Source organism: Caretta caretta, chromosome 14 (genome assembly GCF_965140235.1).
Source record: "Caretta caretta isolate rCarCar2 chromosome 14, rCarCar1.hap1, whole genome shotgun sequence".
NCBI lineage: Eukaryota > Metazoa > Chordata > Testudines > Cheloniidae > Caretta > Caretta caretta.
In genome coordinates this window covers 19874722-19897378 of record NC_134219.1, presented here as the reverse complement: position 1 = coordinate 19897378, position 22657 = coordinate 19874722, and the positions used below count along the sequence as shown (strand labels likewise).

The window sequence follows — 22657 nt, the reverse complement described above, 5'->3', positions numbered from 1 at the left end:
GTAGTCATTAAAAATATCTTTAATCAGTAACAATATTTAAATTAGGCATAAGTAATGTGGATTATGGATCCCTATCAAAAATCCCACCATCACTCATCACAAACATGTCTGAAAAACTATAAGGTAGGCCCCTTTCAAAAGTCATGTGTTGAAATATATTTTATCATATATCTGTGCAGTTTCAGAAAATATCTACAGATTATCTAACCATTTATTTTGACCTAGTTTTGTTTATTTTTTTTTATTATTCACATAATTAAATTAACATATTTCAGAATGACCCATCTTATATCCAGCAATAACTGGCATTAAATTATAAAAGAGTAGGGCCAAGCAAAATACAAAATGAAAATCCCCATTGGTATTCAGTTTTTTTAGGAGAAATTTTGTGCAAAATTCACAGCAGATTTCTATTTTCCTTGCCTACAGTACATCCTATTAATGTCTGAGAAAAAGGAAGTCACCTATTTACTAATTAGATTATTAATCACCCAGATTTGAAAAACAGATCTTTTAAAAAAAAAAAAGAAAATATAGCAACTAACTACTGGTCTTTGAAGCGCCGAGTATAATTTATAGAGTGGCATTGGGACCTGGTGTTTGAGGGGCTTCATCTCCTACAGAGAGGTGGATGGGCCAAACCTGAGCGGTGCTGTGACCACATGATCCAGTTTGCAACACCTGGACAAGAGCAGCCCCAGCCCCGCGGTACAGGAGCCACCGCTGCACAGTGAGCTCACTCTCCAACCCCTCGACCAGGCTGCACCTTTCAGCAGGCACACTATATTTTTGTGTATGTTGATGAAGCAAAAACTACATTATTTAGTGACCTGTGACTTATTTTTTTCCCGTCCCTCTGATGTGAAAGTTTCCACACCAAAATCATAACCTTACTAATAAGATATAGCAGAAGTGTGATCAAGTGCCAAGAATACAACCAGTAAACGTAACTTGACATTCCCTGCAGAACAACCTGGGGAGGGGGAGGAATACCATATTACCACCTGGTACTGCCTCCAATACCACCCTGCACCACAGACAGGTCACTGCAATTGGTCACTAAATCTTCCCCCCTCCCATCCTCTTGGTATGAGCTTTTGCTTCTACTCAGTGATTCCACAGAAATTCCATTCAGGCTGATGAAAGAGTAGAGAACAAAGTGGCCAGGATTTCAGCAGAAGTCTTTAAAAAGGCTGTCTTGCTTCAGTCCTTTTCAAGAGCAGCTCTTACAAAACCTGTTCCCTCTGCCTGTCCCGTCTCCACACAGCACCTTTCTACACAGTCCTATCTCACAGTAATCCTGGCCACCAGGTTCATCATCTTCATTCCCACAACAGCACTGCAAGCTTCTCTTTGTCCAGGACCATGTGGCATCCCAGCAAAGACAACTGGAAACACGAGATGGAACAGCACACCAGTGGCAATTCAAAAATTTTCTGTACTCCGTACCAGGGCTGGAACTGCAGTTGATATGATGCTTCCTCATTAGCCCATGCTAAGGCAGACTGCAGTCCAGTTCAGTCCAGACCAGCACCACTAGTATAATCTCTCTGATCTGTTTTCCAGCTAAGCATACATCTTGAAATCAGTTTTTGACTTGGATTTTGTTGTTTATTAAACTGTTAAATAGCGAGACTCTCAAATATACATTTGAATCTGTACATTTGCACATTTGTCATGGAAATTCTTCATATTGACTCAAGTGACTCTTGTTCAAGTAGATCAGTTCCATTCTCACTTCTCTTTATGTACATAAACTAGAGTATCTCATCTTTACTCTTCAATTCAAGTAAATGTTTCTCCAATTTAATTTATTCACCATTGCCAGCTCATCACAAAATCCAAGATGGCAATCCTGTGAAGGAGAATCCAAGGAAGCAACTGAAGCTACTTATTACCTTGGATAGTTTTATGAAATCTAGTTGTTAATTAGAATTCATCCAGACAGCTAAAAAATACAAACAGGCTGTGCTGAAATAGTAACTTATACATACCAAGCCTGAAGTTGGACACATTGAAGAATTTTCTATTGGGTCTACTTGCTAACCAGTTTGCCACACTTAGTGCTGATTTACAAGTCCTAGCCTCTCTGCATAAGGTCTAGTTATATCCTCCAGCACAAAATGGATATGTACCTACCAGATGCTTCTCCATTGCAATTTCCTTGCTACAATACAAAACAGAGGAAAATGTTTCCCATGTGTCCGTTCTATACCAATCTCAGATGAGATAAGCCAAGGAATGCTAGAATTATTGCCATTGCTGACTGAAGTCGATATTCCAGCATTGTGTCAACCACCCTAAATAAGGCATTTTTATTCTAGTATTTTGGGAGAAGCCATGGGAGAATAATTGTGAAAAAAGTCTAAGTAAAGTGCAAATCAGTAACTAAAAAAAAGTCAAGTGTTGTGAACACTTAAGTACAATTAACTAGCCATGCTCATATTGTGTTAATAGCAGGCAGCTATATAGCTATACTACCCAAGCCCATCTCTCTCTGAATTTGATTTCTGAAATGTTTTGAGGTTGGGTTTTGTATCTTTTTTAAAAAAAAAAAAACCTTGAGGGAAAGTGAAGCTTTCTAACCCTGGAGCAATGAAACATCTCACTAGTCTGGTTCTTTTTGTTGACACAGTGTGGTTGCTTAGCCACCTAAGCTGGACAATTTTTTATTGGGCAGCTCAAGATTCTAAGCGAAACTCATTCACATGCATAGTATATCATTAATCCACAGGCCAAAAAAAAATAAAAATAAAAATAAGCCCCACAGAATATCAACTATCATGATGGTTTAAAAAAAAAAAAATTGTATGTGGGGGGGGAAGAATCACAAAATTTGTGACTCCCATAGCAAAAAGCAACATCATATGTATTAATTAGTTCCTTCTGTTTTTTATTATTCTTCTTACTCACTTACTCTCTGGACTGAAGTGTAATATATAATATGGTTTCCCTCTTCTTGACCCAGACAAAAATACATTTTCTACATATTTTGATTGACATTCTATGGAGACCATTATTGCTAACAGTTTCTGAGTATCCTCAGAGATTTTAAAAGGTATCTCTAGTACTTTGTCCCCAGAGTGAGATTATCTGAGTATAAAGTATTTACAAATCTACTCCAATATTCAAAAAACAAACCAGGTAAGACTCAGTTTCCTGCTACACAGAGGGCATGTCTATTTGGTGAGTTAGTATGCAGCAAACTGGGGTGTAACTCTACAATGCTCTAGCCTGTTGCAGAATAACTAGCTGGGTATACCATCCAATCATGTGCTAAAAAGTGTCCTTTGTCCTACTGCTGTTTCATTCTTAGAAATTTCTTTATTTGAATATTCCCATTATAGAAAATTCTTACCATGTTTTATTTAGTTTGCAAATGGTAATCTGCAAGCCAACATCTGACACACAAAAACAACAAGGAGTCCGGTGGCACCTTAAAGACTACCAGATTTATTTGGGCATAAGCATGACTCCATGCATCTGAAGAAGTGGGGTTTTTAAACACGAAAGCTTATGCTCAAATAAATCTGTTAGTCTTTAAGGTGCCACTGGACTCCTTGTTGTTTTTGTGGATACAGACTAACATAGCTACCCCCTGATATCAGACACAGTTACTACACTCCTTAAATTGTCCCTGGGCATGCTAGAGGCTACAGAAAAGAAAAAAACACATCTAAGGAAGAACATTTAATACAGACTGGATGCTTGCAAAGTTGCCTACGCTGAGTAACAAAAGGCACATATGGATCCTGAATGCAATAAGCTGATATAGTTTTTAGCAAGACAACCATGACCATACACTTCCACCTCAGAAAGCCAAGCATTACTTATGAATGTTTAACGCTAGGACAAGTAACCTGTAAACCAAACGTACACGTACTCCTCAGCTTTTCTGCTGATTCTAAACACAATAGGCAACTTTGGATGGGAAGAAAAGGGTTTCATAGCAATTTAGTTTTCACATATGCAACAATTCTGCTCTTACATGTACAAGAAAACATTCCCTCTTTCTTTTTATACTTCTGAACCAATTTTGCGGTGTTCATGAACATAATACATCAGTACTAGCCAGAGTCACAAACAGTGTAGGAGGACACTGTTCAAACTTTCCCACACTGCTCTGCCAATGCACCTCACCCCGACCTGAAAAATGCCACATTGCAAGTCATAGCAAATTATGCCTACATAATTTGCTGTGTGAAGAAATAGTCACTGGATACTAGGATAGGAAAAACCATCAAGTTCAATTTCACATACAGCATATCAGAACTTGAACACAGATCTGTCATGAAAAAGTTAGTGCACTAATCCAAACCACCTCCTACCACCACAAAATTCTGTTTTATTCTTTCAATGAGACCCTAACAATGAGGTCCAAACTTGCATGGACATTAAAGTTCCAGTAGTACTTTTCACACATGTAGGTGTTTGCCCCATGCCCTTGGCCAAAATTCCAATTCTCCTTATTGTTTTATATGTGCTATGGGCCAGTTGCCTGCCTGAATGTTGCCCTCCCACTCCAGAAATGGCCACATGGCAGCTGTGAAATTATGTACACAGCATAGGAGCATTTTGAGATCCAAGGATGCAAGCTTTTGCATAAATACAAAATAGTATTACCTAAAGCAGTCCAACAGAGATCCAACCACATCATCAGCTAACTCTTTTGGAAGCCTTCCAGTTATTCTACCAATCCTGCAAAAAAAAGAGAAGAAAAGTGATTTGCTGTATAATTACAAAAAGAAAAGGAGTACTTGTGGCACCTTAGAGACTAACCAATTTATTTGAGCATGAGCTTTCGTGAGCTACAGCTCACTTCATCGGATGCATACCGTGGAAACTGCAGCAGACTTTATATCCACACACAGAGAATATGAAACAATACCTCCTCCCACCCCACTGTCCTGCTGGTAATAGCTTATCTAAAGTGATCATCAGGTTGGGCCATTTCCAGCACAAATCCAGGTTTTCTCACCCTCCACCCCCCCACACAAATTCACTCTCCTGCTGGTGATAGCCCATCCAAAGTGACAACTCTTTACACAATGTGCATGATAATCAAGTTGGGCCATTTCCTACCAGCAGGAGAGTGAGTTTGTGTGTGTGGTTTTTGGGAGGGGGGTGAGGGGGTGAGAGAACCTGGATTTGTGCAGGAAATGGCCCAACTTGATTATCATGCACATTGTGTAAAGAGTTGTCACTTTGGATGGGCTATCACCAGCAGGAGAGTGAATTTGTGTGGGGGGGTGGAGGGTGAGAAAACCTGGATTTGTGCTGGAAATGGCCCAACCTGATGATCACTTTAGATAAGCTATTACCAGCAGGACAGTGGGGTGGGTGGAGGTATTGTTTCATATTCTCTGTGTGTATATAAAGTCTGCTGCAGTTTCCACGGTATGCATCCGATGAAGTGAGCTGTAGCTCACGAAAGCTCATGCTCAAATAAATTGGTTAGTCTCTAAGGTGCCACAAGTACTCCTTTTCTTTTTGCGAATACAGACTAACACGGCTGTTACTCTGAAACCTGTATAATTACAGTAATTTAAGATAAAAGTTTACACTAAGATAACAGTATTCAAACTACAGACGACACAATGCATTATTTCAACAGTGTCACACTAGGACACAAATGTCAGACTACAAGCTGAAAAGCTACAAAATAATGTGCCTAACAAAGAAATAAGATTTTCAAATGGAAAAGACGAAAACGTGGACCAGCCAACTGGGAAGAAACACTATTGCAAAAAAGCCCCACGTAAAATCCTCACACATCATTCCAAACTCAACCCTAGTTAAAATTTCCTAGTTCGCTGCCCCACCACTTCTACCTCCATCCAAGAACACTAGCAGACACGGGCTCCATGTCATCACTTGTGTTGCAACCATCATAAATAACCGATAACACTGAGAAAACATGCAGTTATTTAGCCCTGGGAAACATTCAGCTGTTATGCTAATCTATTAGTTTTAAATTAAATAGAAGAAACCTACCCTTTTGCAGCAGACCATCTCACAATGGTGTCTTTGTCTTTCAATCCAATCAGCAATTGTTCTGTAGAGAATATTATTTTAAGCAAAGCAGATTACTCCAAGTTCTTTAGAGCAATTCTCCACAAATGTTCAAAACTCATTTCCTTATGATCACAACCAGCTCTTAAACAAAAACATTTGTACCCATACTTGTTGTGACTGTGACAAAAATGAAATTTGAAGCCACAAAAGCAAACAAGGGGTATTAGTGCTTTCTGAATAGATGGTAGCTCTGTAATTTAGCACGGCGATTAAGGATACATCTACACTGCACTCAAAGTTGTGACTGCAGCACGCGTAGCCATCCTGAGATATCCAAGCTATCTAGATCAAAGCTAACAATACCAGTGAAACCAGAGCAGCAAAGGCTAGCCTCTTGAGTACATACCCAGGAAGGGGTCCCAGGCAGGCTGGTATAGCCCAAACAGCTAGCCCATGATACCACAGTTTCACTGGTATTGCTACCCAAGCTAGATAGTTCAAAGATAGCTTGGGAAATGTCTACAGGTGCTTCAGCCAGACCTCTGCTTGCAGTGCACACATAACCCTATGTCTGCTTTTGCATATCTTAGCTGAGGCCCTGAGGCAAAGGTGAAAGAGAGGAAAGGGGTAATAGGCACTCAAATAGAAGGCTACACTGTCCTGCTAGAGAGCCTACAAAACAGCCAGCACAGGACAGAGGGAAGGAGGGACACATCGACAGACAGTCTCCAGCACTAGCCAGAGAAGAATATGGCCAAATGAGTCAGGGAATACAATGAATCTGCACATCTCTCTTGCCTATACTGTCTGGACTATTAAAGCAGCTCCCACTGTGCAAACTCCCAAAGCGGGGAAATCAGTGGTACTGCAACCTGTTTTCTCACGCAATTAATTGTCCCTGGGATGCAGGGGACAAGGTTGGGGCAATGTTTACAGAACAGTTACTTAACCTACAGTAACTGTGGTTCTCTGAGATGATGTTGTAGTCAACATGGATCCCACTATAGACACACATGCACCTCAATCATGCAAGTTCAGAAACATTTTAATAGCTGGGACCTCTGGATCACACATGCAATATTCCTGTGCTCCCAGTGAAAGCAAAAAGGGCTGGGTGGCTGCAACCCTCTCAGATGCCTTGCAATTCAAAGACCGTAGTTGCTGAGGACTCCTAAAAGCTTCAATAGCAGCAAGCAGTCAATTATTTTCAGTATTCAGGCTCTGTTGCATCTAGATCATGTTGGACTGCCCATATAGAGAACCTTTTCCATTTTGGTTAAAAGGACTTTCTTATAAATTGCTTTCTGCTCTGTCCAAGAATTTCCTGAACTTGTCAGTCTCTGTGAGTAATGCTGAACCAGACAACATCCAAGCCCTCAGACTTAGTCACTGTAGGTCCAGGTGCAGTATCTGACCATGATTCTGGGATATTATATTCAGACAAGCTGGGAGATTGGAAGGAGGGAAGGGAAGCAGATCACAGCAGATTGATATCCACAATAAGTCTGACAGCCAAAACTGCCTTGGTCAATAAGGTGTGGCCTTGTCCCATCTGTCATTTGGATATCAGCCTGGAGTTTGGGGGGATCTGTGGAAAGGGATATATGACATCTTTATCCACTGTAGCAGAAAGGAGTTGGACAATAAGCCCAGGCTCATGCCTTCTCTGGAGCAAAAGATCAGGCATTTGGTATTGTCTTTCATGGTGAAAAGGTCTATTCTGGGAATCCCCCAATGAGCCAATATCAGCTCTATGATGGACTTCCAAAGTAACCATTCATGGTTGATTGCTGCATGTCTGCTCAAAAAGTCTGCCAGGCTGTTGCTGACTCATGGAAGGTTCAGAGCCAATGGGGTTATCCCAGGGCGAAGACACCACGTCCACAGCTTGATTGCTTCCGGCTTATATACATAATGCATAGTAGGCTTTTGCCAATTGAGAGTCTAGCACAGTCCCTATTAACTCATTTGAGGGTGATGGGGACAGAGATGATTTCTTGTAGTTCACCGGAAGGGACTGCTGCACAAACAAGAGGACGACATACTCTAGGGCTATCTCAGTCTCCTGCAGAGACCTGCCTCTGACCAGCCAATCATCCACATACAGGTAGACGTGAGTGCCCTGTTTCCTTAAGCATACTGCTACCACCTCTAACCATTTCATGAAGAATCTGAGTGTCGTTGAGAGTCTAAATGGCAGTACCTTGTACTGGTAATAGTTGGGCCTCACTGTGAATCTTAGGTACTTCCTCTGGATTGGGTAGGATGGCTATGTGGAAGTACACGCCACACATGTCAAGAGCCACAAACCAGTCGTGAACTTGAAGAGATGGAGTGATTGAGGCAAGCATTACCATCCTGAACCTGAGATGTCTTATGTATTTCTTGAGTCTCCCAAGGACAAAAATTTTCTGAAGAAGAAAGGGTAAGAAAATAGCAGAAGCAGAAGCCTCTTCCCCTATATTCAGGTGACAGCTTTTTTATGGCTCCTAGCCAAAGCAACAAGGACACTTCTACTTATGGTAGGCTCTCATAAGAAGGGCCTCTGAAGAGGGAAAGGGAAGAATGGAGGGTAGTAAGGAATTAAATTGGATAGAATAGCCATGAACAATGATGTATGTCTGAAGTTATAGCAGACCATACCCAGCAGATTAGGATAAGGTGGCTTCCAAAGGTTCCATGCTTGGAACTGCTCCTGATGCAGTTCCTGACAGTCCCATTAAATTTGTTGATGTGATGCTAGCACCATGTGCCAGAAGAGGAGACTGGCATCCCCTGCTATTTCTGGGCTTTTTCTTGGAAGGATAATCAAGCATGTGTGACGTGCCTAGTTCCTCTCTAACATCCATGGTTACTAGTGACACAATTTTCAGTAAGGGGGCTGGGTATAGTTTCCCAAGGAGAACAGTGTAGCTTTGAAGTTCATAGATTCATAGATACTAAAGTCAGAAGGGACCATTATGATCATCTAGTCCGACCTCCTGCACAATGCAAGCCACAGAATCTCACCCACCCACTCCTGCAAAAAACCTCTCACCTATGTCTGAGCTATTGAAGTCCTCAAATCATGGTTTAAAGACTTCAAGGAGCAGAGAATCCTCCAGCAAGTGACCCATGTCCCATGCTACAGAGAAATGCAGAGCTTTGTGTGTTTGCTAAACAACTCCTTCCCTTTGAAAGGCAGATCTTCTATCATGGCTTGCACCTCCTTGGAAATGCCTGAAACTTGAAGCCACAAGGCCCTTCACATCATCAGTGCCCTTGTCATGGATATCATCAGTGTAATTGAACAACCTGAGAATCTTTTTAGCTAACTGACATCTCTATTTCTAGATTGTCTGTTATTCTCATAAGCAGATCTTGGAACATCTTAAAATAGTCCAGCACCAGTATCAGTGCTGAGGCTACTGTCTCATTTGGTAACAAGGACAACAAATCTTTGGAAGGTGAAGTAGGACTGTGTTGCTCCTCTGGTCCCATGTCAGGCATTATCTGGCATTTTTCCTGGCTCAGCGACAGTGGTCTGGCCAGAGATGTCACCAAGCAGTACAACCTCCTCTTCCAGGAATGGAATGGGGATCCACTCCTGGAAGTATGTGAAGAAGGATCCCACTGAGTCCAATAGGACTATCGTGGTATTCCAGAAGGGTCCTGCTGGCTTGTGTGATGGTTGCCAACCCAGTGCCAGTTCCAGAGGGATTGCAGTAGGGCCTTATAGGGAGAACTGCCTTGTCTGTCCATGGTCTCACCTGCTGACCTCAGGGGAGAGGGTTCCCTACTCAAGGAAGGCAAGAAAGAATGTCCTAGTGACAAGGATGAAGAATAGATTTCCTCTAAGGGCAGCACTGATACATATGGCACTCCTGGTATCAGTGGTACCAGTAGTTGTCTTGGTGCGAGGGTAATTTCCGACAGTCTCAGAATCACATGCGAGAGTCTGCAATGACATGCACAGTGGTACCATTAGCAACTCTGCCAATTAACACGACACAGATGATTGCGCAGTCATCTGGATCAGAGGAGATGGAATCATGGTAAACTTCATGGGTGCCATGATAGTAGATGGCACCTTCTCAATAACCCTGGATTCACTGAGGGGCTTAGTGAGTTTTCCCCCAGAGGCTTTATGTGATCTCTCTATATTAGAAAAAGGAGTACTTGTGCACCTTAGAGACTAACCAATTTATTTGAACACAAGCTTTCGTGAGCTACAGCTCACTTCATCGGATGCATACTGTGGAAAGTGTAGAAGATCTTTCTATACATACAAAGCATAAAAAAATACCTCCCCCCACCCCACTCTCCTGCTGCTAATAGCTTATCTAAAGTGATCACTCTCCTTACAATGTGTATGATAATCAAGGTGGGCCATTTCCAGCACAAATCCAAGGTTTAACAAGAACGTCGGGGGGGGGGGTAGGAAAAAAACAAGGGAAAATAGGTTACCTTGCATAATGACTTAGCCACTCCCAGTCTCTATTCAAGCCTAAGTTAATTGTATCCAGTTTGCAAATTAATTCCAATTCAGCAGTCTCTCGTTGGAGTCTGTTTTCGAAGTTTTTTTGTTGAAGGATAGTCACTTTGAGATCAGAAATTGAGTGACCAGAGAGATTGAAGTGTTCTCCGACTGGTTTTTGAATGTTATAATTCTTGATATCTGATTTGTGTCCATTTATTCTTTTACGTAGAGACTGTCCAGTTTGACCAATGTACACGGCAGAGGGGCATTGCTGGCACATGATGGCATATATCACATTGGTGGATGTGCAGGTGAACAAGCCTCTGATAGTGTGGCTGATGTGATTATGCCCTGTGATGGTGTCCCCTGAATAGATATGTGGGCACAGTTGGCAACGGGCTTTGTTGCAAGGATAGGTTCCTGGGCTAGTGGTTCTGTTGTGTGGTGTGTAGTTGCTGGTGAGTATTTGCTTCAGGTTGGGGGGCTGTCTGTAGGCAAGGACTGGCCTGTCTCCCAAGATTTGAGAGAGTGTTGGGTCATCCCTCAGGATAGGTTGTAGATCCTTAATGCGTTGGAGGGGTTTTAGTTGGGGGCTGAAGGTGACGGCTAGTGGCGTTCTGTTATTTTCTTTGTTAGGCCTGTCCTGTAGTAGGTGACTTCTGGGAACTCTTCTGGCTCTATCAATCTGTTTCTTCACTTCCGCAGGTGAGTATTGTAGTTGTAAGAATGCTTGATAGAGATCTTGTAGGCGTTTGTCTCTGTCTGAGGGGTTGGAGCAAATGCGGTTGTATCGCAGAGCTTGGCTGTAGATGATGGATCGTGTGGTGTGGTCAGGGTGAAAGCTGGAGACATGTAGGTAGGAATAGCGGTCAGTAGGTTTCCGGTATAGGGTGGTGTTTATGTGACCATCGTTTATTAGCACTGTAGTGTCCAGGAAGTGGATCTCTTGTGTGGACTGGACCAGGCTGAGGTTGATGGTGGGATGGAAATTGTTGAAATCATGGTGGAATTCCTCAAGGGCTTCTTTTCCATGGGTCCAGATGATGATGATGTCACAGTATGCATCTGATGAAGTGAGCTGTAGCTCACGAAAGCTTATGCGCAAATAAATTGGTTAGTCTCTAAGGTGCCACAAGTACTCCTTCTCTTTTTGCGAATACAGACTAACACGGCTGTTACTCTGAAACCTGTCTCTATTGGAAGGCACTGAGTTCCACCTAGAGTTTCTGTCCTTATGCTCAGAGAGATTTCTCTCCATGTTGGACTTCAGTACTGGCACCAGGTCTTTTTTCATTTCCAGGATTTTCTCTGTGCTGGCCTTGGGTGTCACTCATCTGCTGGGGGGAGGGGGGAAGGTTTCCAGACATTGTTTTCTCCAGTACCAGACTCCTTCAGTCCAAAGAAACCTTCACTGACTGCTCCAATAAGTGGAGCTTCAGTTGGGCATTCTGTGACTTTCAAGTCCTAGAAGAAAACGATCAGCATCCTAGGTATGTTTCTGGTATACGAGTCTCACCCAAGCAGAACAGGCATGTGCTATGCTCATGTTTGCAGGATTAGCCCATCGGAGGAAGCGCAAGGTTTGAAGCCTAAAGGCTTTGAGTCCACCAGGAGTGGTTGAGCTGCCTTGTCCCACCTTTTACGCCCTTGTACAGGAGCACAAGGTGATACAAGAGCATGCACAAGCTCAGACATGGCTATTTGAAAGACTCCAATTGTGTGTGTGTGAGGCTTATAAGCACCTCAAATGAGATCTACCCTGACACATACTCAAAGCAGCAGTACTGGTATTTTTTAACAAAATTTGGTATTTTGAGTGGCTTGTTACATTGCCCAGTGCTGTGAGCCCTCTATTGCTGTTAATGCCTACATATTTATAACATACCAATCAATGAATTAGCTGAGCACTATGTTTATGACCATACACTATATGTTAGGATTCCTAGGTACAATAAGCTGTACCATTGATTCTACCACAGCTTAAAATTTCAAATCAGACCTACCGCAGGCCTTTAAACTTTATTTGAACACAATCTGGACCTTTTTTAAAATCATAATATAATTCATTCTGTCCCACTCCAAAAGCAGAAAGATCTGAATCATGTTACTGAATAAGATTGGGCAAGTGTGTTTCAAAGTAAAATAGTTCCCCCCGCCCCCCCCATGGGAGTTATTTGTTTTTGTTTGTGGGAAAAGTGACATGCTGAAAACCATGGCATAGTTTTACAAAATATGGTAAACCCTGTCCAATTATATACAGATACATCATATTATAATTTTCTCCATTACTTTACCAGCGGTTTGTGTAACCATAATTCTTTCTTAAGCCCATCCCAGGTTGTTGCCAGTTGTAATGCCTGCTGGCTAAACAAAATATTTCTATTTGGATCCAACACACCTATAACATTCTCAACCTCTCCTGGAATGTCATATTCCTCTTCATCATCAGCAGCATCAACAGCAGCAATTCCTATGTTCTGTGCAACTGGAACCTGGGCAGAAAACTGCAGATTGGCAGCCAAAGATCTGCAACCACGTTGATACCTGTACAGAAAACAAAGTTTATTTGCAATTTTTTGTTTAAGTGTGTGCCTACCAAGTTGATCCTGGAACACACCATATGCCATCCTCAAAACCTTCTCTCAGTGTAGTACATTTTCACGGTAGTATTTTTTAATCTACTGTAGAAAAACACTTTTCTAGTACTCAAAGAACACCATATATATGTTCATACAATAGCACTTGTGTTCTCACAGCACCTTATACTGTGAGCTATCAAATTTCACAAGCAAAACAGATGCACTTTGAAACACCTAATTGCCTCAGAAAATATGCTAGAGATTCAGTAGGTAGCATCCTTCCTTCTATGGCTATGTATACACTATGAGCTTGGAGTATGATTCCCAATTTGCTGACATGTACTTGCGATAGCCCAGTGAGAGCTAGCACCAGTATAAATAGCAGCGTAGCCACAGTACCATAGGCAGTAGCAGAAAAGCTTAGCAATGCCGATTGCGGAGTACATATCCACAGGTTGGGAACGGTTTGTATTCAGCACAGCTAAGCCATGTCGCTGCTGCCCATGCTACCACAGCTATACCACTATTTATACCAACAATAGCTTAAGTACATGTATGCTACCTGGGAATCACACCCCTAGCTCAGAGTGTAGACATAACCTAAGACAACAAGAAGTCAATATTCCAGCACAGTACCAGGAAGCACTGTGCAACTGAAGGCATCATCTTTTGGACACGATGTAAGTATCAAGTTAAATGTGGTAATTATTTTCCATCTTCAAATTTTAACTACTCCTCAAGTCCCTGCTTCTCTCTCTCAGCACATACTATTGCCATTTGGACCCTGTACTCCTCCAGGCCTCCTTTCCTTCACAACTGTCCTCAGCCAACCTCTCTATACTTCTCCAAATCTCCGAAATGAAACTATATGCTATATAACCTCCTTCACCTCTTTCCGCTTCCATGCCAACTTAGATACATTTTTTTTTAAATTGAACACGCAAAGACTAGAGAATTTGAGAGCTTATAATTTCTCTCCTTTTCCCCTCCATTTACCTTTTAACTCAGACATTTATCTCAACTAGACGACAAGTCTCTTGGAGAAAGGGGACCATATATTTTTTTGTTGCCTGTAAACTACTTTGTACACCCATAGTGTAGGATAATTGAGACACAGAGAGAACAAACAATAATTAAGATTAAGATCCCAAGTCACCTATAGCAAAAGCAGGACAGTTAGTTAACTCCAGCATCCTGGAAAAATTATAAGCTGAATGACTACTTTCTGCCTCAAATTCCCCATCTCAATTCACGTGGACATAGTGTTTATCAGCACTTCCCACACTAAATTGCTGTGCACTGTAAAACAACTGCCAGATTCTACCTCAGAGATAGGTCTAACTCAGCGGCAAGTGAAGTGATTCCTATATGAGTTTTGTCCATCAGTTTACATTTATTAAGTGATCCAAGTTTCTTTGGTAAGAAAGCTGCCCAACAAATGCAAATCATTATTATAAAAGACCTAGAGAGACTCAGTATAGTTAAAGTTGAATTCCAAATTCAATTCTAATCTTCTGTCAGTTGCTCACAACGCTCTGAAAAAGGTTTCTTTTGAGCAGTAATTTTCCATGCTTGGTCTTCGCTGTAATACATCTTCACTTATTCAAGCATTTACACACCCTTTTCTTATTTTTTTTTTAAATCAGAAATTTTATACTCCAATATCTCAGATAACTGAAGCTTCAAAACTTGGCTTGTTTTGTATTCCATGGTGCTTGAAAATCATGCCAAATGTGAGAAAAAGGTACAGAACTGTGGAAATGTATATTAGAACTTTTCCATTTCAGTCACTACATTTTATTACCATTAGAGGTTAATTAGATAGAAATTAGCCATGGTAAGAGCTAAACTGTAATATTAAATAATGAAGTTATCAAAGGCCAATATGATTACATACACTACATGACTGATAATTTAACTTTTTGTACATTCAGACATACACAACAATTACAGATATCATCATTCTTCACATGAGAGCTAAGTTTGTCATTTATGTACACAAAATGAAGCAAATAATGCTACAACATCTGACACGTCCATGTTTAAAATGAAAAAAATTAGGGATAAATTCTGCACTTACATGAAATCTCACCTCAAAGGGTGTGGTGAGCAGACAATTTTTGACCCTTACCACTGAAAGCAAACTCTTAAGATGGTAAAAAGGAAAGACATAAGAAAGGGAATTTGATTAACTGAAAGATTAAAAAAATAGATTAGAGATTAAAATAAAGCTGAAAATATAAACAGTTTTCCACTACTCCTGAAACTGAAAAGGTTTAATAAAATTAAATACTTTAATAAAAGACCATTTACTCAATGCCACTACTATCACCATTTGTGCAACTTAGAGAAAACACAATATGCAATGAAGTGAAAGTATTCAGCTTGCTAAACAAGTAGATATTTCTGGCAGTCAGGAGGGGAACATTCTACAACTAGAAAGAATTTCCTAAGCCTAGGGACTTTCTCAAAGGTGAAAGATACAATCCAAATGATAAAAATAGCTGACAAGGGAGCCTGCAATTTTAAAATATCAGTGCGAGAAATCTGAAAAAGGGTCTGCCCTGTGGCAATAAATAAAACCAGGCACCAGAGGAAAGGTGACAATAGAATTTCACTAAACTAAATAATCTTGGTTTATGAATAGGTTTTTTTTCCAAATGGGCATTACGTTTGATCAGGGAGTAAGAATTCTGTAATACAGTATTGGGTGTAACTTTTATAGTACACTGAACTAAATACCTTGGTGATGAGGTCACTACATTTCCAAATTTGCAACATGTTAGAAAAGTTTTCCACTGTATATGAATATGTTTATGCTTGTACTTACTATATGCAGAGGTGAAAGTAAGCCAGTGCACCGTACCAGGGCAGCCCGGCTTCCCCAGGGGGCAATTTAAAGCATCTGGGGCTCCCAGCAGTGGCTGGAGCCCCAAGCCCTTTAAATTGCCTCCAGAGCCCTGATGCTGGAGCCCTGGGGTAGCAGCTGCAGGGCTCTGTCGGCTATTTAAAGGGCCCAGGGCTCCCCTACTTCTACCACTCCGGCCCTTTAAATAGCCGCCGGAGCCCCACCGCTGCTACTCCAGGGCTCCGGGGGCTATTTAAAGGACCAGGGCGGTAGAAGCAGGGGAGCCCTGGGACCTTTAAATAGCCCCTGTAGCCCCAGGCTGCTGCTACTACCCCGGTGGGGGAGGGGAGGGGGGGAGGAGAAGGAGTGGGGGGGCATTTACCTTACAGGGTGGGCTGGGGATGGCTCTGACCCCCCTCAGCCCCACCTCTTCCGCCCTAGGCCCTACCCCTTCTGGGTGCCAGAGCTGGCCCCAGCGTACCGGTAAGTCACTCAACTTACTTTCACCCCTGACTACATGTAACAAAAAAAGGGCACGTCACAGGACTTTAATTTACACTGAAATCTGCTATATAATTGCTAAGTTAAATATGGAACACTAACTCCAGGCACTGACAAGAAGTTATTCAGAGTGCAACAAAGAAAAAAACCTCCTGTATTCAAGTAACATAGATGAAGGATATCTGACTGAACATTTAAACTAGACAATCTTGTAATCAAATGAATATGTACCAGTTTTATTACTCATCCACTGTATAAGTAAATCTGAATTTCAAAATCCAATACTGTTGTTTAAAGGACTAGTGCATGTAAGTTTGCTCTATTTCTTTTAAACTAACCTCCACTTTGCCACCTTTGGTTTTAGAAAGGTCAATCCAAGTCGTTGAACAAGTTTCACCCCTAGTTTACGAAGAAGCGTCTGGTTACTTTCTGACAGCTTGCAATTATCAAGGCATTCAAGTACAGTAGAAGCTGTAAAAGAGAAAGGAAATGTGCTGAACAAAAATGCTTCTTGCTGCCCATCAATATCATGAAACAACAAATGTTTAATACATAAGCATAATTATAATTAAGAGAAGGTGGTCTAATGGTTTGAGCAACAGACTGAACCAGGAACTCCAAGTTCTAAAACCTGGTTCCATCACTAACTCACTTTGGTTTTAGAGGAGGAAAAAAAATTTTGGTTAAGGCCAGGACTGCACTTACAAGATCTAGGTTATATGCCTGGCTGCACCACCGATTTCCTATTTGACTTTAAGTAGGTCACTTAACCTCTCTGTGGCTCAGGTTCCTCATTTGCAAAAGAAAAGGATAACGCTCATCTCCCAGGAGAATTAGGTAGCAAAATTCATTAATATTTGTGCTTTGAGGTCCTCATCTTACAGTGTTATTTAAGTGCAAATAACTTATTATTACTATTTAACCACACTGCAACAGTTTCCCCATTGATAAAATGGGGGTAACATTACTTACATACCTCACAGGGATGTCATGAAGGATTCATTATAAAAATGTATGTTAAGAGCCTTGAACATGAAAAGCGCTAAATATTATTATGAGTGTTCTGAGAACAGGACAGAGGCAGGAATTCTAATCCTGGCTCCAACACAGCCTTCCTCTGTGTCCTTGAGCAAGTCATCCGTTTTCCCCATATATAAATTGGGGATAATACTTCCCTACCTCTCCTCCAAGAGAGTTTTGTGAGGATTAATGTTTGTAAAGCACTTTGAACATGAAAAGTGCTATTATATATATATAAAACTGACCTAGAGTATTGTTACAAGGTTTATGGGGGGAGGGATAGCTCAGTGGGGGGGGAGGGATAGCTCAGTGGTTTGAGCATTGGCCTGCTAAACCCAGGGTTGTGAGTTCAATCCTTGAGGGGGCCGTTTAGGGATCTGGAGCAAAAATTGGGGATTGGTCCTGCTTCAAGCAGGGGGTTGGACTAGATGACCTCCTGAGGTCCCTTCCAACCCTAACCTTCTATGAATCTATGAATCTTTAATCACTGACATACAGTACATTCATGCATCACAAGTTTCAAAATCTGGTGGAAAGTGAGAGCTGAGGGAGGCTCTTGCCATAAATGAGTAACTCAAAACTCTCTCAGTATAAAGTTGTAGTGTTAAAGGTACTCAAGATGGATACTTCGTTTTTGATTACAAATAAAAACAAAGCCTTTTATATTTGCAACCTAAAATGATTCCTGAATACTTTGATGTATGATCCTAAGAAGCAATTAATATGGACAAGTAACTCTCTGCCATGTAGCTATCATTCTTAGCAGGGCTGTCAAATGATTAAAAAAATCACGAGATTAAAAAAATAGTTGTGATTAATCACACAGTTGATAATAGAATGTCATTTACTGAAATATTTTGGGTGTTGGGGGTGAGCTGTCTCTTTAAGCAGAACACTCAGGAGTCTGAACATTTTTGAGCTGGGCAGCACTCACTCCTGAGCCAACAGCAACAACAGACAGGCTTTCCCTGCTCCCGGACCCCAGCAGAGCAGCGACCATAGACAGGGGGAGGAGGACACCTTGACATCCCCACCCCACTCTGTGCAGCAGACAGGCTCCCAGTCCAGAACAGCTTGACCAGGGCAGCAGTGGAGCAAGGCAGCAGGAAGAGGGGCACTCCTGAACCAGAGGCACACAGATGTCCCTCCCGAGCATGACGCCCTGGTGTGCAATTAACGCTTGCTAAAAAAACAACATGTTAATTAGTTTTGAGTTAATCGCTTGCATTAACTGTGATTAATTGACAGCCCTAATTCTTACAGAATGTGCTACAAGTGTAAAGATTTAAACATTACACTGGCCTAAGTGTTCTGCAACTTGTTATACTAGTCCTGTATAAAAGTGATTAATTAGTATCTTTAAAAAAAATAATCCCTTGACCTAACAGTAACAGTTTCAAAATCCAATTTGCAAGCCATCTACAAGTTCCTAACTTTCAAATGATATAAAGCATCTCTTTCTAGCCCTGGCAAATTTCAAAATAGTTTGTCTTAAAAAACACATCTTTCCGATCACTCTCTTTAATTCTATTATGGTTTTAGTGGTTACTATTTCAAGTTATACAAATTAATGCTTTATGCCTTCTGAAAGCCTGGGACCATTCCAGCTTTACTACTGCATTAACAATTTATCTCTAGCAGTTCTAGAGAGAGAATACTGAAGTCATGTCAAAATTCAAGTTGGGAAATTCATAATGACAATTTTAAGGATGAAGCTTCCAAGTCTTTAGTAGCCCAACACAAATGTTTTCAAGACCAGGAAAATTTTCCCAACCACTGGTCCAGGATTAGTGATCAAAAAGAAGAGAGTGTTTAATATTGAATTAATAGGAACGTCTCTTAGCCAGGCTGCTGTAAGCCTGCATAATACAGGAGCCCAAAAGCAGATTCAAGGTGTCACACCTAAAAGCACTGAAAGCGAACTATATAACATATTTCTTTTTTAAAACAATTTCTCTTAACTATAGGTTTCAGAGTAACAGCCGTGTTAGTAACTGATAATAGTTCCCCTTAAGAATAAATATCACAGAGCATATGAGCCTTGACATTGGTGAGGCCTCATCTGGAGTACTGTGTCCAGTTTTGGGCCCCGCATTACAAGAAGGATGTGGAAAAATTGGACAGCGTCCAGCAGAGGGCAACAAAACTGATTAGAGGACTGGAACACGACTTATGAGGAGAGGCTGAGGAAACTGGGATTGTTTAGTCTGCGGAAGAGAAGAATGAGGGGGGATTTGATAGCTGCTTTCAACTACCTGAAAGGGGGTTCCAAACAGGATGGATCTAGACTGTTCTCAGTGGTAGCTGATGACAGAACAAGGAGTAATGGTCTCAAGTTGCAGTGGGGGGAGGTTTAGGTTGGATATTAGGAAAAACTTTTTCACTAGGAGGGTGGTGAAGCACTGGAATGGGTTACCTAGGGAGGTGGTGGAATCTCCATCCTTAGAGGTTTTAAAGGTAAGCCTTCACAATGCCCTGGCTGGGATGATTTACTTGGGGATTGGTCCTGCTTTGAGCAGGCGGTTGGACCAGATGGCCTCCTGAGGTCCCTTCCAACCCTGATATTCTATGATTCTTACCATATGGTAAACAGTCGTCTCTCTTGCCATGTTTAAATAACTGCGCCTAAGGGGAAAAAAAGAAAAATGTTTGTGGAACATGGTAATTACAACTTATAAAGCACAATTTACCAAACCCAAAGATCTAAAGCATTCTTCAATGTTCCTGCAGTAATACAAAATTCTCAACATACAATATGAGATACTGTGATGCACCTCAAAGGGTATCTCTATACTGCAATCGGAGGTGTGACTGCAGCACATATAGACATACCTGACTTAGCTTTAATTTAACTATCTTGGATACAAATAGTAGTGAAGCTGCAGCAGCACAGACTTCAGAGTGGGCTAGCTTCCTAAGTACATAACCAAAGTCCCAAATGGGCTTTGTATAGCCCATACTGAAGCCAGTGATGCCATGGCTTCGCTGCTATATGTGCTGTAATCACACACCCAGATTGCAGTGTAGATGTACTCTAAGAGGCAAAGCACACATCTTGCAGACACGGGGGAGTCCCAATGTAGCTTTAAGCCACATCTGTGCACTTCTGACACTGGGCTAGTATGCGGGCTGGAGATGCCCATGACCTAACTTCCGGTATGTCTACACTGCAGTAAAACACCTGTGGCTGGCCCATGGGAGCGGACTCAGACGCATGGGGCTCAGGCTGAGGGGCTATAAAATAGCAGTATTGGGCATAACTTTTATAGTACACTGAACTAAATCAACCTTGGTGATGAGGTCACTACTTTTCCATCTTTGGAACATGTTAGAAAAGTTCTCCACTGTATATGAATATGTTTATGCTTATACTATATGTAACAAAAAAAAAGGGCATGCCACAGGACTTTAAATTTACACTGAAATCTGCTATATAATTGCTAAGTTACATATGGAACACATTAACTCCAAGCACCAACAAGGAGTTATTCAGAGTGCAACAAACAAAAAACCTACTGTATTAAGTAACATAGATGCAGGATATCTAACTGAACATTTAAACTAGACAATCTTGTAATCAAATGAACATATTTGAATATTCAGGAATGGGCTGCATCTACACTGCAAATTTTAGAGCCCCGCACATCCAACTGAGTTGACACAGGCCTACTGCAGGGATTTTATTGCAGTGCAGACATACCCCTAGACAGCCCTGGGGGCCTGTCTAAATGACACCAGTCACCCCAGGTCACTCAATGTGACACAGTGCTGGAGTGAATCTATGTCAGTCTGTGTATTACAGCCCCACTCCAAGCCTTCCCTTACCAGTCCCTATGTCAGGACTTGAAGGCACTTTCTCACAAGCAATCTTACAACTAGTTTTCACACTGCCTGCATCAGAGGAATTCTTTTCCAACCATAACCAAGGTTTTTAGAGCCCCTTTACACCGCTCTGGCCCTTTTCCCCAGCATAAATGGGCCAGAGCCAAGGCAAGGATTTCAATCATGATCTCTTTCCTAGCGTCAACAAAAAGAAAGATATCAGTAATACTGAATGCCTAAGAGATTAAAAGTTCCATGTAGACTGCCATCTAGTTCGGACAGCACATCATCTGTATATTCAAAGCACATTATACATTATTGGAGTAATTTATAAAAATACTTTATCTTTCTGCATAAAAGGCAACACAGCCTATATATCCCCACACACTCAAAATGCATTTTTTCCAAGACTTAATTTGACAATCATAGAACCTTCTTTCCCTGGACATATACTATGAGCTGAAATGGTGAAATGTGAGCTGGGGGCAGAGGACAATCTAGAAAGGAAAACAAAATCTGTTATAAGCCAAGACACCATAAAAATATATTGCAATCCACAATATGCCATCTGATATGCATGTGGGGCTCCCATTAAAGTTATGGGTATCAGAAGGCAGAATTTGGCACGGGATGCTCACTTATGGTCTGGCAAGTAGAATAAAGTCCTCTCAAAACAAGGTGCTATGTCAAATAATGAGCAAAGTCTACGTGTCTGGAGGGTATAAGGTCATTGCCTAATTACATTTCTCAATGTTGTACATTTAATAGCTTACGAAGAGATACCGGCACAAACTCCTACATCACTCATTTTTTTAAACAACATTCTTGCTCTTCATCTTCTTTTCCTAGTAAAAAAGTAAGTTATTACAATGTGTTCCGTTTACACTTTCACTGAAACCAAAATTAATCAATTCTATATGATTTCAGTATGTCCAGCTTTAGTATCTAAATTCATTACAAATTTATACGGACAACAAAAACCACATGTATATTCAAACTACAGTATTTTTTTGTCAGAATACTGAACCTCTCCAACCTTTTTTTTTTTTTTTTTTTTAAATCAGGAGATAATTTTTTGTCATAAATCAAAACTAACGCAGGAGAACAGCACCCCACTAGTTTCAACTGGCTACAGTTTCCTTCACTTACTGTTTTAAACTGTTGCTATATTAAAGCTCAGCAACTGAAATTCATGAGTCTCTCACACAATAAATGCTATATGCTTTATGTTTCAGTTTCAATTTCTATGGGGAAGATTATCTTCTAGTGAATGGCAAGAGTTGTGGGTGGCTGGGGGGGAAGGGGGCTGTTTAAGCCATTTATCACATGTAACAGGCATCTCTATGTAACAACCTCCACTGAGTTACAGATCATTTTGGATGAACAGCAGACCTGCTTGAGAAAATTACAACT

At 41.1% G+C, this 22657-nt stretch overlaps 1 protein-coding gene across 10 annotated transcripts in view; it reads right to left on the bottom strand.

The window, feature by feature from the left end:
* Positions 1-22657, bottom strand: part of TBCD (tubulin folding cofactor D) — a 261750-nt gene that overhangs the window by 196624 nt on the left and 42469 nt on the right. For all 10 annotated transcript variants that reach the window (XM_048817354.2, XM_048817360.2, XM_075119355.1 and 7 more), the window contains exons 9-13: positions 20002-20047; positions 16741-16873; positions 12873-13018; positions 5995-6055; positions 4624-4698 (exon numbers count right to left, since the gene is read on the bottom strand). In XM_048817354.2, the coding sequence (XP_048673311.2) occupies positions 4624-4698; positions 5995-6055; positions 12873-13018; positions 16741-16873; positions 20002-20047 (461 nt within the window). The remainder of the gene's footprint in view (positions 1-4623; positions 4699-5994; positions 6056-12872; positions 13019-16740; positions 16874-20001; positions 20048-22657) is intronic.